At 33.5% G+C, this 16,231-nt stretch overlaps 1 protein-coding gene across 2 annotated transcripts in view; it reads right to left on the reverse strand.

Moving 5' to 3' along the window:
* The window catches only part of LOC149420250 (UNC93-like protein), a 138,529-nt gene that overhangs the window by 86,032 nt on the left and 36,266 nt on the right, over positions 1–16,231 (reverse strand). For both annotated transcript variants that reach the window (XM_089636552.1, XM_089636553.1), the window contains exon 3: positions 8,652–8,770. In XM_089636552.1, coding sequence (XP_089492678.1) covers positions 8,652–8,770 — 119 coding nt within the window. The remainder of the gene's footprint in view (positions 1–8,651; positions 8,771–16,231) is intronic.

A 16,231-nucleotide genomic window follows, 5' to 3' on the forward strand; every position in this document is an offset into this window, starting at 1 on the left:
CATTATAGCTCTAAATCTCCAATACCATAATGGAAGATTTAAGCAAAAAAATATAACAAGTTTGCTATGGGGTTTTTAATATATTTCAATTTTAAAATGTGAATAAACAAAGCCACTTAGTCAATTTGAAAGAGTTTGCGGGGTAGAGGATAGTCGAGGTCAGAGGGGATTCGAGATTAGTTGGGGGTTGGATGATGACACGAAAAAGAGATAAAAAACCTTCTGTTCAAAATACGATACCATTCTATGGTATTCTTGAATAACCTCCTACAAGCAGCAGTTTTTGACGTAGATGTTTGTACTTGCTTGCGAATTTCATTAAATTGCGAACATGCTATATTTTTCTTCTGCTTTAAACATGCGGCGATTGCAATCAAGACGAACAACGTCGTGGAACGTATTATTATTTACTTTTAATATAAAACTGGTTCTATAGAAGGCAACGTGGTTTTTTGTACAGAAAATGTACGTTTATTAAGAAATGGGTTTACGTTATATCTTATTGTTAATTAATTTTAAATTATTTCATTTTTTCGAATAGCTTTAAGCGTAAAACCTCAATTTGTAATTGTAGCGAACATTTCATGTATATACAGGTAAATAATATATATACAGGTAAATAATGTATATACAGATAAATAATGTATATACAGGTAAATAATGTATATACAGGTAAATATGACAGAAGGAAATTCGGATCGGCGCAGTTGGTAGAGCATCATCCCGGCAAGACGAAGTTGATGGGTTCAAATCCCAGATGCGCCCGTATTTTTATCAGATTTTCCTGTTTAAAATTTTTGCTAAAAGAATAGCTAATATTATCTTCAATAATTACATTAGATTTTGAGATCACAAGAACCACAAAACTAACGTAATTAACAAATTAAGATAATTTTTAAAGATTCTTTACAAATTGTCTAAGTTTAGTCATTCTATCTATTGTGAGGAGCGATTTGTTAAACATCGCCCAACTTCTAAATGATATCTTGTTACAAAATCTGTTTTTATGGTAAAAGCAATCTTATTTTTACGAAATCGACCCATTTCAGGTTATGAGGGCTTGTTTTAATTTGAAAGTCGAAGTTGAAGAAAAGTTTACCGGCGTAAAATCCTTAAATATTTTTAATACCCTTTTTCGATGTCAGATATAAAAATTCTAAGCAAACTTTGTAACAGAATTATTAGGACAAATCCTTACAGAGCTGATATTATATTGTTTAAAAAAAGTTTCTTTTAGGGACAAAACGTTGATAGGATCAAGGTTAAAAGTATCAACTCTAACTTCTTTAGACAACTAAAAATATCTTTACACCTGGAATAAAACTGAAAATCATTAATATCTCTGGGGTCTGTGTGACGTTGATAAATAAAAGTTTTATTGCTTTAATACCCTTAGGGTTTAAACAGCTGTCAAAATCTCGCGTTCAAGAAGAATAAATCCATTCAATCGCTTTGATTTTAAAATAAAAGTGTGTATCCGTTCATCATCATAACCTACAAAGAGTTTGATAACTCATCGGGATTGCTCTAGCAAGAAAAAAATCTCATCTGGCTAAAATTTTAATTTCATATCGATATAAGATCTAGTACAGTGACATCGATAACTTTACCGATTTCCAGGGCTTTAACGCTGTTGTTAGGGAGACCAATATTGATAACACAATAAATAAGAAATCGATATACGCTGGCAACACTTAAGGAATTGTCTGTGAATTGACATTCCAAAACATCAAACGTCATAAAGCTACGTAAACATATTAATAAATAGAAAATGTTGAATTTAAATATTACCCCAAATATATATTGGAAGTTCGCATTTACTTTGTGACACTAAAGAGAGAGTTAACTAGTTAATGAGGTCTTTATTCACATATTGTTATGTGAACAAATTTCGTTTTCCGCCCGAACCAATGTAGCGTCATTGTCCCGAACGGAGTCAACTCGGCCGTATACAACTTCTTTCCATTCTAAGAGCTTCGTTAGTTCGACTCCGTTCGTTAATGAACAAGTTATTTTGCCCAATGAACGAAACTATTTAAAAAAAGAGTATATTGTCAGTTAGCCGAAGCTATTTCAGTTGACAATATTGTAAATGTCTGACTGGGAAATCGTGAGAAAAAATTTATTGTTTATGCATTTTTGAGCTTTCAATTATCACAACAAAGATAAAATTTAACTAAATAACTAAACTACCAACACCCCTTGGTTTCCCCCGGAGAGGGTGTATATACGAGTAGTATATACCTCCATCCAACGTTGTCTTCAAAAAACGCTTGTTGCTTCATTTACATTCATTAATCGTCTAATAAAACTCTTCCATTATTCTGACCCTTGACACGACTTGATTCAATTGGCCATGCTGGTTTTCCTATGGCGTCTCTGACTGCTTCGACATTTCACCTGTTTAATTAAGACGATTTAAATTATATTTAATATTTATAGTTGATGAAATTAATGAGTTAAGCTTTAAATTGTATTATTCAATATAATTTTTTTTATATAAATATAATCATAGGAGACCAAATGAAAAATGAACAATGTGAAACTAAAAAGACAGAAAAAGATTTACTCGCATTGAAAGCATTTTTCAAAACATTTGACGTCATGTCAATAAGACAACTTTATGCCAAATCTGCACTACTAAATTTCCTCCAACAAAAACTACACATTCCAATGCCACCTCAAACAACAATAAAAACAAGGTCGACAACAAACAATACCCTGAACATACCGATACACTGGTCGACATTTATTTTTTTAAGTGCAGTCACTGAAGCATAGCTAATTTTTTTATATGTATTTAGTATCCATAAACACGAAATGAATCAAAAAAAAAATTTGATAGGTCAGGTTTTTTTATTATTTAACAAAGTTTTTTTACATTATTCTTCCATAGTATGACGGGTACTTACTTAACAAAATTTCAAAACTAATTGAATTTCATTTTTTTTGCTCCTAATTTGCGCTTGTGAGTATCCTGAGAGTCTCTCCGCAGGGTCCAGCAATAGTCTGCTAGCATAGATGGACTCCACTTTCCTTGGTATCACTTTTCCATAGCCGCAATGTCCTGGTGAAATCGTTCGCTGTGCTCCCCACTGACATCTCCCATATTTTCGGGGAAAAAATTCAAATGAGAGTGAAGGAAGTGTATTTTTAGTGAAGTGTTACATCCCATATTTTTATATGCCATGAGTATTTCAGACACAATGCTGATATGGTCTTCACTTTTATGAGTTCTAAGAAAGTTCTCGACAACATTCTTGAAGGTTGACCAAGCGGCTAGCTCGACTGGTCTCAACACTGTTATAAAATTCGGATCAGTCAAGACCTCCCTTATTTGTGGTCCCACGAATATTCCTTCTTTAATTTTTGCCTCGCTGAACTTAGGAAACTTTTGATTTAAGTAAATCATGCTATTTCCATCCTTAGACAAGCCTTTTACAAAAAATTTCATCAAACCCAATTTAACGTGTAAGGGTGTAAGTAAGATATCTTTAGATTTCACTAATAGAGCATGTTGAACATTCTTCGTGCCAGGCTTAAGGTGATTTCTAGTAGGCCAGTCCTTCTTGACATAATGGTTTTTTCTGTCTCTACTGTCCCGCTTATACAGAAAACAACAATACTTTGTGTATCCCGCTTGCAGTCCTAGAAGGAGCCCTATTATTTTTAGATCACCACATATTTTCCATTCGTATTTTACATATAATTTTTTTGTTAACAGCAGCTTGTTGTCATAGTTCTCTTTCATGTTTGCAGCATGACCAAGTGGAATGAATGGTAAAAAAATCAAAAAATCAATGATAACTCACGAATAAATATGAATTAATACACATTTTAGTAAAACTTAAAACCCATAAAAACCTGACGTGATAGAAAAAAACTAATCACATATCTGAAATCAGAGTGAAATTTCCTGTCAGATTTGGCTACTTTCGTTAAAGGGACAAAAAATGTGTTGACCAGTGTAACATACACCACACACCGACAAAGACACTTCCAGTATTACAAAACTTTTTAATTGTATGCCCACCACTCTGAAACTACTACTAATGGGAAATACATACACAAACATTCACAAAAAACTGATCACAGCCTGGATCAAAAAACAAGATATCCATTTTATACAAAACATTATAACACCAAACCAAACATAATCATGGATGAATGTGTATGTATTCATGTATGTATGCATGTGTTTACTTATATGTGTGCATGCATGCATATTGCATATATGTGTATTTATGTATGTATACATGGGTGTATGTATATATGTGCATATAAATAAATAATTATTTTCCTTTTTCTTTAAATAACAATGTACAATAACCATTTAAAAAAAAAAATTCCAAATTTACACTTATATAAGAAAATTTAACCAATACACAAAAATACATGTACCATTTAATCATAACCACGCAAACACCTCAGCACAGGTTCTCCCAGTGAGGTGTTCACGAAACATATAACATTACCCACCACAGTGTCACCTACTCAAACCTACCTCACACCCAGCATAAAACACCATATTAACAACAGTTCTAATTTTATGTATTATATACAAATGTAAATATTTGGTAGACACTGTAATGTATGTATAGAAATAAATAAATAAAAAAAAATGATTCTGGGAATCGCACCCAAGGCCTCTTCATTGCCTGGGAAGTGCTCTAACTACTGAGTTTATTTGATCATATCAACCTATATCATTACAATGTTAGGTTTTATTTAGTTACTCCACTTTAATATTAAACATTAAATATTCATCCCATACTTCAAAAATAGTCAATAGATGTCGCACATTCAAATTAAAATTGGTATTATTAATACAAGACACTATCTAAATTGCAATTAAATTCGGCATCTTGAAATCATATATTAATCTTGTAACCAAAAACATTAAAAATTAAAATAAAATTGGTCTTCGAATTTAAAAATTATTATTTAAAAAATTCGAAGTAGGATAGGTACAGTTAAAAAACGATCAAATATTACAATTTAATTTTAAATAGCTTTCAATTAAAACTGAAAAATATTAGGTATTATGTTCGAAATTTACTTTATTTTGCATGGTATATTTTATCGTACATCTGTCATTGCTATAAAAAGGTCAAAATTAATTGAATAAATGAAACAGTCGAAATTCAGTATATATATTTGCGTACGACGCGACGGGATAAGCTTTTTTTCACAAACTCGATCGACACTTAAAAATAAATCTATCTCGCTTGTCAAAGACAAAGCAAGTAATTCAACTATTTCTTCTATCTTGGATGATTAAGATACTATCAAATAATTTCATGAATAATAAGCCGAGTTCGTACCGTTTTAACACTTAAATAAATTATTTACTTTTGAAATAGCTAGGCAAAAATAAAACTCAATCAATCGAAGTGACAGAAAAAACGGATATAATACATCACGTAGATTTACCAAAGCATTATATCAATGATAGTAATTGTTGTTTTATATTTGTAATTGCATTTCGCAATTAAGATGCTTAATTTAATCAGCTGTATTAATATTATCATACGTTTTCCAAGAAGCTTAAGATATTAGATGTCGCAATTGCGACATCTAATATCTTTTAATGCAATCGTAATATCTATTTTGAAATAATCGCATGATATCTGACAAGTATTTACTTGTCGGTCTTATTTTTATCAATAGTGTAAATATGTTTTGATTCGGGGGTGTGTCATTGTAAATAATGTATATTAGATCTCTGAAAATTTATTGTTAATTGATTGATAGTGGTAAAGCCAATATAGTGATTTTAAAATTTAAAAAGATCTTTTACATTTTTATTCCTCCAGCGATAGTGATAATAATCCATTTATGCATTATATTTAGATGAAACATGAAGACATAAACCGCATTTTTACCTCAAACTAGCCTACAATTCTCACGACACTCTAACTAAAACTACCAAATCCGGTCTACGCGCACCGTTTATCGCCTTCTAAAAGTGAAACATGTTTCGACGGTTCCTTGATAACTCAACACAGTGACAATTCAACACACCTTTTATACAACTTTTTCAAAATGTGATGAATTATCATTTTGAAGATTTATTCGGTCACCGTTTCGACGAGATATCTACGCAGTAGCGCCTCTAATTGTAGTTATAATATAATTTCTACACTCTCCAAAGTACCAAGTAATTGACACATGAAGTATCGCGGTTAGATTAGTGACCAGATCTGAAGAGTCAGATATTTTCAAACCTTCACCTTTCCTCACTTCTATTCTTCCCTCTTTTTTCAGCCTTACAAATGCTCCAATTTGGAGTCGAGGGCACACACAACTTTTTCGAACCGTTTTCAGGACCAGATGGGTCTCTCTATCGGATCTCACGTCAAGACTAAGAAGAAAAAGAAGTTACTTATTAAATTATTCTAAAAGCCCTTATTTTCCCTGCACGGGACAAAATAAATTGTCGAATTTGCCATAATATTAATCCTAACTCACTAAGGTAATGATGGTTAGTGATAACCTCTCTAGCGATAGCAAAAAAAACGCCTTGAGCGATAGATATAATAGTCCTGAATTGATTCCATTGATAAGTTTCCGGATTCCACTACGTAATACTTGAAGTCGGGATTTATTTCAATGCAGAAAATCTGAGACTAACTACCATATGTATTCCTCACTGCCCATAATACTTATTGAGGGAAATAATTACGAATAACATGACAATATTTGAAAATCTCCTACTATCACCACAGTAAGCTGAAAATGTTGCTTGTTTTCTGATGGTGGACTAAGCGAGCCGAGTAATTGAACACACTACGTGGGACCCAAACGAGATGTCAACTCGGCCACCGACCTGTCATATTATATACAATAAATATGTTTGTTTTCACATGTAAAATACCCTAAAATAAATAAATTAAATTAAATATTTCAGTGCGTTTGGTGTTAGCTTCGGCCGAGCTAATTCAATAAATCATTCTATCTAATATTATAGCGGAAACTTAAAAGCTGCTAATTGTGATTTAAAGCCAATGAATCCACCATCTTGTTTCATTGTTTTCCTATATTTTTAGAATTAATAATAAGTATGTTTTTTAGTGATTAAATTTATAAAGGCGTGAATTACGTATGTATTTCTGAAATTGCCCTACTTAGCACTTATCTGGGAAAATAATTGATTAATAATAATTCTGTATGTTTTCATTGTTATCTACGGTCTACTTTAAATGTCTTTAGTCAAAGACCTTTTTGAGTATGTAGACATTAATAAATTTTTAAAAAACCAAAATAACATCTCACGCAGACTAAAAGGTTAAAAAATTTATCTAGAATATTCCATGAAAGTAACATATAAGTGACATCTTTTGGTACTTTATTGAAGCAAAATACGGTTATTGAATTTATTTATTTGGATACTCACAGTATATTTTACTGCAAGTAATATTGTTCCAAGTATTAAATTGTACACATCTAATATACCTTTTACGTTTGTCCTTAAAATTTCTTGATTTCGTGATTTTGTCATGATGGTTATAAAATTCATGGTTCTTAATCCTTTTTATTGATGGTATGGTATGTTATGATATGAAGGTCTGAGTAGTAAAAAAGAAGAGTATATAGTAAGAAAGTGTGCAGAGATATGAAAATATTGTTTTTTTTAAAATCAATGTGTACACGAATTGTAATAGACCACAGACATATGAATATATAGACTAGAAATTAAAGATGAGGGGTAAAATCAACTGTTGAAGAACGAAGGTGGTAAAGCTGACTGTGATTCGTCAATAAATCAATCTGACAGTATATAGGCATCTCGCATTATAATATCACCATTTAGTTCTTAAAAGTAAAATCTGCTTTTGAATGAATAGACATTTTTACATGGGAGCGCAAATTACTTGCCACGATATGAACAAATTTGCGAAGTTCAAATTCGGCAAAATAAATTTCTTCTATTTTCAGATTCGAATATTTCGTTTACGTATTTAGTTAAGACACTTTTATAAATGTTCATAATTTACTTCCCAGCAACCAACCAGCTTTGTGTTTCGCGTCCAGACGTATCTCGATGTGATAGTATATGTTTCTACAACTGATCCATATTATACGATGTAAATATACTTAAAATAAAGTAAAATAATGCTTTTATATGGAATGTAATACGACAATTGGGTTTATTCTCTTTTTCACATCTATTTTTACAAGTTTTCATACCACAAGCCACCATTTTGCCGTGTTATTTCGTAAAATGAACCGATGATGCCTCGACCATAGTTCGCACAAGAATTATGACGTCACGTTTTCTAAATTCACTTGAGGCCATACGCGAGCCCAGCCGGCTCCAATGGAACCGTATGGGGAGTGGGGAATAATACGCTTTTAATCACAGAGGGCAGGTGTACTAATATGCATATGTCTATGTAATAGACTATTAATAAGAGTTTTAAAAAATTAAGCGCAAATAATTATAAAATGATCACGTTAAAAAAAAAACAATAGATTAGTTTTATACATTAGCAAAAGGTCAGGAAAAATGTGCATTTTATCAATTTTTCGTAATGGGCATTAGTTTTGATTGGGCGAGTTATTGGTGAGTTATTTGCTGCATTACTGTTGTTGGATTCTTCGTACAGAAGCGAAGTGTATTATTATTAAATTGTTGGTGTAGAACTTACTTGATCATAACCACTGGTAGAAAAAGGTTGGACAGTATAAGGGATGCGTATATAGAAGCCAATGATGCAGTTCCCAGTCCAGCCTCCGCATTGATGGAACTCTGTAGGTTTGCTGCTCCCTAAAGAAAATACAAACATAACGTTTAATAACAAATAATTCAAGAGGTCGTAAAAAAAACCCTGCCCAAGATTTAAACAAAAATTATGAATACCGCAAAAAGGTCCCAACTGTTACCACCCGTCTGTAACCAGTGAGACTATGGCATCCCCGATTGAAGAACGTTGTGAGACTAATGGTAGTGAGTAGGAGAAGAAGAAAGGTAAGAGGAAGGTGGGAAAGAAACTGGCTATTCAAATCTGGTCTTCAAACATGACAAAATCTATTCAAGCAAAGTTTTAATACTGCATGGTGATCTTAGATCGGGCCGATACTGAGTTTATGGAAGGTGCTGCAAATATACAATTAATTATTTTAAATGTTTTTATCGCGATTTAACACGTTATTGAATAAAATTGTCTTGCGCACGCCCGGATTTGAACCAGAGACCTCCAGATTGTCATTGGAGGGGATCCACCCTTTCCCGACGGCTGTGTGAGGAAACTGATTGTTTAACCTCCTTAGCCGCACACGTCAGGACTTTTTTGTAAAAAGAAGCTAAATTTATTTTAAAACGATTCTAGACCGTCCAATGTCCCTGCATGCATGATTTTTAGTAACATAAAAATATACAAGCCGCGTATCGAGGGCAGTTTACCCCACTATCACGGGGCAGTCCCGGCAAGAATGAGCGTGGCAAGCGGCCTGGCCACAACGATCCCAAGCACCCGCGTTCCTTAGCCAGTTTTCCGAGAGTACCCTCGAAGAAATGTAAATGGGGGGGAGGGGGGGGAGATACTCCCAAAGACCCTAGGGTATGAAGTGAGCCTCAGGTCACCGGAGGCAGGACGGAAGGGGACCGGGCTCGCGCAAACAATCCCCAGGCCCGCTCATGATGCCGGGGGAGGCACCCGTGGTTCGTGGGACAGCCGCACAGGATTAATGTCACCTTACTGGATGCAGGAACAGGGTCTATCCGCCCCCATGGTGGGAAAATGAAAAACACAGTACGATAGAGTTCAGTTCGACAACCTATTCATAAACCAATTTGTTAGTAACAAATAAAAAGGCAAATAACAAACGTAGAAAATAAGTTGTGATCAATCCTCCAGATTGTCAGTTAAGAGCCTAACCCCTCAACCACGGAGGCCATCAAATAATAAGCGTCCGTATAAACCATCCAAAGTTGGGTTTTTTAAGAGCAGCCCATTGTTAATTTACCTAAAAAAATCAATTGAAATCAAAATAATATTTCTCATTTTGTTCGGAATATTATTATAGGTTCGATTTTTACTATAGCGCAAACAAATAATTTAGACTACGGTAGTTATTTTGATGTAATCTGTTGGCTCAACCAGCCAGGCTGTTATATTGTTGATTATGTGATGGACCTCAAGTACAGGATTCACGGCTGTCGCAAGTAATAAATACGTACGCACACCCAATCGGGCGTAATAAAGATTTGATTTACTATACAGCAGCGCATTGACAATGTTCGCAGAATTAGGACTAAATGGATTTGCCGGCCTGATGAGACACCGGGTCACTGGAGCCAGGATGCGGCTAATGGCCTCCGCCAACACGGTGGTGACCGCAGCCTACCAGCACCAAGTGCCACTCCTGGTGACCGCTGGGCCCAAGCTCACTAAAGACCACGCCCTGCATAGTTGTTAATTACTTTGTTTTTAATTTATTTTTCGTTATATATTTTTTCATCTTTCACATCCCTAATTATTATTATCATAAACATGCTGTACAAATGTTCATGTTTTACGACGTCATACTAATATTAATAAACTCACTAGGTACTCAATGCTATTAACGTGTTGATTTAATTTTTAAAAAGATTAAATCAACACGGGAAATCTTTGAGGATGCTGTGTGGTGGAATTTTTTGTTGAGAGGAGGGTGATTTCACTGTTCTTTTAGTAGGGAGGAAATATATTAACCGGCAAATTACGTCAGAGCCGAGCTGTTGAACTCAAAAACAAGTCGTTCAAAGGACCCGTACTAAATTTGACAAATGTTGTGCAAGCGTTTAGCGTATTTTCCAACAGTGTACTGGTGGCGAAGAGATCAATGTTTCCTGGTTTTTCGGAGCATCTTCCTTAAAAATACCAATAGAAGAAGTGCAGCATTACCACCTGATGCATGTGATCTAAAGATTGCAATATATTTGTGATAGAGGCATCTACCAAAATCGTCTCCCGTTTTAGCACAGAAAAAGTATTTCGGGGTTCCAGGCCAGAAGTGGCTCCTAAATTCAATTTGTACAAAGTAAACAGCTGAGCAGGAACTATTGAAATATCGCCAACTTGACTGTGGCTTCGATGGAGGCCACTACTTATAATTTTTTTTTTTTATTATTTTTTTTATTAGGTACAATATTTTTTACAATTCAAGTTTTCCAGTAATGTAGGCCTCACTGGGTGGCTTGCCCGTGCTGCAGCCTTCATTCTATAATAAGTATGAAATATAAACAACATAATACATTTTATGAGAAAAATTATACATTTAAAATTAAAAATACATAATGATATATTTAAAATTAAATAAAAAAATAGTACATTGAAAATAATCTTGTGTGTTTGTGAGTGATGTGTGTTTATATTGGTTTTGTGTAGGTTTTATTTTTATTTTATGCTATGAAATTTTGGTAATATTGTCTTTTTTGTTCTTTAATCCATTTTGCAATTTTGTGTGTGAATTGATTTTTATTTTCCTCAATTTTAATTTCAAGTTTTAAACTGTTGAAAGTTTTTATTGCATGGTATTAGTAGTGTCTTTGTCCAAAGCTTGAATTTACTGTCGGAGTTTTTATGTTTTCTTTGTACGCTTGTCTAACAGGTCTGTTAGTGTTATTTTGTGTATGTTGACATTTATTTTTTTTGTCGAAAACGTAGTTTAGTAGTGTTTTAATGTATAATTGGCGTACCTATATCTAGTACGTCACAGCTGTTGAATATTTGGTCTGTATCAGTCAGTCTATGTTTTTTTAGTATTATCTTTAAGATCGTTTTCTGTGCGGTTTCTATATAATTGATAGCCGAGTTTGTTGCTCCTCCCCAAGCAATAATTCCATATTCTATTATTGATTGGCAAAGTGCAAAATATATTGTTTTCAATTGTTTTATTTTATATATGTTTCTTATGTTTAGGAAAATGTGTATTGTTTTGAGAAGTTTATTTGTGATTTGTTTGATGTGATGTATCCATCTAAGGTTATGGTCAATTACGATTCCTAGATACTTTATTTGTTCTGTTTTTTCTAGAGGAGAGCAATCGCAGATGTTGTGTATAGGTCTCGCAAGTTAAGTTGGCTTCATCACAGTACTCACACAGATGCAAAACTTACATACAGCGTGTTTCGATTTAAGATTGAAAAAAAAAACAATTGATGATTATTTCACAATTGAGAACTCTAAGCCAAAGCGTGTTGAAGTCGGTCACATAAAACTTATTTTGTTTTACGACATCGTTATTGAAATATTGAAGTTTATCATTTTTTTTTCTAAACTAATGTGATAATTTTCAGGATTGAATTCAAATGGGTAGGTATTCTTAAAAAAGACAATGGTATTGCTAACAATTCTTAGTCATTTATGTAAGAATGCTGTACATAACAAACTTCTATCGATAATGACCCTAGTTCACGGAAATTACGGCAATTGGAATTTATACCTAATTGTTTTTCGGGGAATAATTATTATTGTGACCAGAAATATTTATTTTACAAAGCATGTTTAATGTTAATTTGATATATTTCCTAGAAGTATAATTAACCCACATTTCCAAAATTTTATCGTTTCCTAGAATATTTATTTATCTATTTTAACGAAGGGATGGTTTCTTTATGTCTTTGAAAGAATCGCAAAGATGTGATTTTTTTACAGGGTCATTTCGGAAAACATCAATAATTGCATTCAGAGTGAATGAGTGGTTTCTTCAGTGAGATCATAAGTAGGAGATTCTTTCCATACCATTTTTTAGAGAACATTTATAATTGTATAATTAGAATGTACACATTTATAAACCAATATATTTATGACATATGAGTTCCCAATGTTTATATGACTAGATATTTAATTTTAAATAAAGTACTATAATTTTTAGAATTTCTTAAGTAGTAGATTTTACACATTTATAAACCAAGTATATGACAAATGATTTTTTTTTCAAGCTCGTTTTGGAGAACATTCATTTGTTAGTTGTTTCTTTATTTATTTTGTTTTGCGCCCAGAGAGCTTTTACATAAATAATAAAGGCAGTACATATTAACATGATAAAATACTTTAACATGAGAAAAAAATAGTATAAATAAAGTTATGATGGAGATAAAAAGTATATAAATGAAATGAAAATATAAGCAACAAAAATTTTAAGAACAGTGAGATAATATCAATAATTTACGATAAAAACTATCCCACTGGACCTTTAGCACATTAGTCAGAATCATCTAAAAGTTCACCTATACCACTTATTTCCCCACTGATTGAAGATCCCAAAGATGATCCAACGGAGGTATTTTCATCTGATTCCCCAAGATGTATTGTGAATTCATCAGTGTAAGTATCGATCTTGGGTTCTAATTTTTCGTATTTATCCTCTTATTCCTTGACCTTTCTAAAAATGTCTGGGCATTAATTGCGACAACTTCTTCTCCAAGTAAAGTCTGGACGGAATCCATCGTAAAAGTAACATTCCTGACAGCTACGCGTCCGTTTATTATTCCCCAACAGAGTTCGATTGGGTTCAGCTCCGGGTGGTATGGTGGCAGACGCAATACTGAGTGACCATGCTTTTCCAGCAATTGTTCCAGAATGTATTTCTTGACTCGTATCTTGTGGAGCTTAATAATATCATACAATATTAGTATTGTGTTTTTAATCGGATACGGTATTCCATGCTTTTCCAACCAGGTCAGCATAACTCCTTTTCTTGAACTTGATGTCGGGATCCTTTCGCATTCTTCATTGTGGTATGACGCATTGTCTATAACAAGCACAGATTTTGGTTCCAGATTTGGCAAAACCTTTTCCGTGATCCATTTTCTGTAATTGGCAGAATTCATAGCACCATGGTAGTCGCCAGTCCTCTGATCAGATTTAAATGTTAACAGTGCGTTGGGTACAAAACCATTTTCACTGCATGCATGAAGTATTATTAGACGTTTGCCTTTAGACACAAGAACTTTAGCTCCTTTATTGGAGTTTTCAGTCCACGCACGCGGTGTTGTATATGTACTATGAATGTATGTTTCATCAGAATACACAATTGGACGTCCGTCATTCCTATATTCTTCTAATTTAGTGAGATATGTGGTACGTTTAAGTCGGATATCATTTTTTTCAATAAGCAACTTTCGGTTTGTTTCTGTTTTTCTCCATCGAAAACCCAAATTGTGAACAACTTTCCTTAACGTAGTTATACACCCTGCGTAGTCGATGTCCCCTTTCAGAACTCTATGAATCTTTTTCATCGTTGGCAAAGACTTATGAACTAAATGAAAATCATACACACATCTTCTAATAACTTCCTTATCGAAATCATCTACATCTGATTTGGTTGATAGTCTGCGTCGTTTCTTCCCTGGTGTGCTGAAGGTTGGTCGTTGAGTTGACGATGATGACGGTTGTGTTTCTGCTTCCTTTGCCACTCCAGTTACGATACGTCGAATACTAGTCTGCGATACTCCAGTTGCCTTAGACGTCAAATCATATAAGTCAGTCATGCTTAAAAATTGACCACCGTTTTTTATATTATGCATAAAATAATTAAACACGCGGAATAAAATTTCACGACTTTGTCCATTCAGTGATTTGCCACGTCCCGTTTTGTAACAGGACTCCATGATGTCGTAATAAATATTCACTTGCACACTTTAAAAACACTCTGTAAATCTACTAATTCGAATTAAAAATGATGAAAACTATTTATTATTTCAAATTCAAAAATTGGTAATTATTTCACTTGCGATATGTAGGTGCACGTATGTTTAAATCAAATTACAAACTGAATGAATAGGACACCCCGTAAGTATACCCCGTAACGGTATTGTTAAAACTTGCCTCTCTTCTAACTAGTTACAATAAGTGAGCGTAAGCAAGACAGAGAGCCTTATCGCGTTAGTGGGCGGCGCTTGACGTTCACACAGATAGACCAATACATCAATTCTAAGCATTTTTATTGCTTCCTTCTTTCGTTGCGTTACCTATACTTACACCATGTGTACTCTTGTTATCATGTAACGTACAATAACACGGACTGTGTTCTTTCGTACAGCTTAATGCGACAATGACACTATTATGTAAATGCTTTTATGGTGTCAATAAATAAACGTATTAACAAAATTGTCAAAATAACACCCTGGGACCATCTTCCAGACAAACTTGAAAGCATTATTAATAGAATCTACATGGTTATTTTCTTTGTTCAAATACAAAGGTCTTAGAAAGTAGAAATAGAATATTATAATAGAGATATCTAACGACTTCTTCAATGTCATATCGAATACTTCAAGTTTGGTTGAAAACAGAAAACCCGTTCATTGAAGTTGAAGGTCAATTGAAATTAATCTTTACAGAAATTTAAATAATGTTTTTAGCCAATTCGACATTAAGTAATTGCCGACAGTTACAATAAAAATGTTAAGCCAACAAAAATAACCATTCACTGAAATGAGGGAATAAAATATTGTGCTATTATTTAACCGCGTACATTTTAATTAATTAATTCAATTTTGTTGACTGAATGCTGTAGATATGAGATCTCTGAGGCGTGTGTGTGATTGAACCATGCAGTGAACACAGCAAATAAGCGAATACCTGCATTCAAATAAATGTAATTAACTCCAGACTTGGCAGTTTATATTATTGGATGCATTTTAATAAAACACTTCTCGTTTGAAATAGAACAAAAATCTCTCAAATCCTTTAGTTGTATGTTTGTGTTAAAAATGCGGAGATTTGCAAATATTAGAGCAAGATTGAGAAAAGGACAATTAGATTGTTCGGGCATGTTATGGCATTTTTATATGTTAATATATGACGCGAATGTGAATGCCACAAGAAGACACGGCGCGATCAAGAGAATGAAATATTTGAGTGGTGCCATGAAATAATAAATGAAGATTACGTATGAACCCATGCATGCATGTGAATGAGGCAAGGAGTGTGTGCCAAGACCGATTTGATTGGCGGGAGATACTCTCTGCCTACCACTGCGGAGAAACAGCCTAGTGGTTAGTTAGTTAATTTATTTTTAGAATGATCAAAGATCCTTGAATCGAAGAACTTATTTATTGCTGACCAAACTTTCATAACCCGTAACTAATAATAGGAATTAAGATAATTTTTAATAATAAAAATGACAAATATTCCCGGGTTACGAATAATCTGACAATATTTGAACATCCCCTACTACCACCACAGTAAGCGGAAAATGTTGCTTGTGTCGTGTTGGAGGGCTTAGTCAGCCGAGGAAT

The sequence above is a fragment of the Hesperophylax consimilis genome, chromosome 10, assembly GCF_061612785.1.
Source record: "Hesperophylax consimilis isolate HC1 chromosome 10, BYU_Hcon_1.0, whole genome shotgun sequence".
Classification (NCBI taxonomy): domain Eukaryota; kingdom Metazoa; phylum Arthropoda; class Insecta; order Trichoptera; family Limnephilidae; genus Hesperophylax; species Hesperophylax consimilis.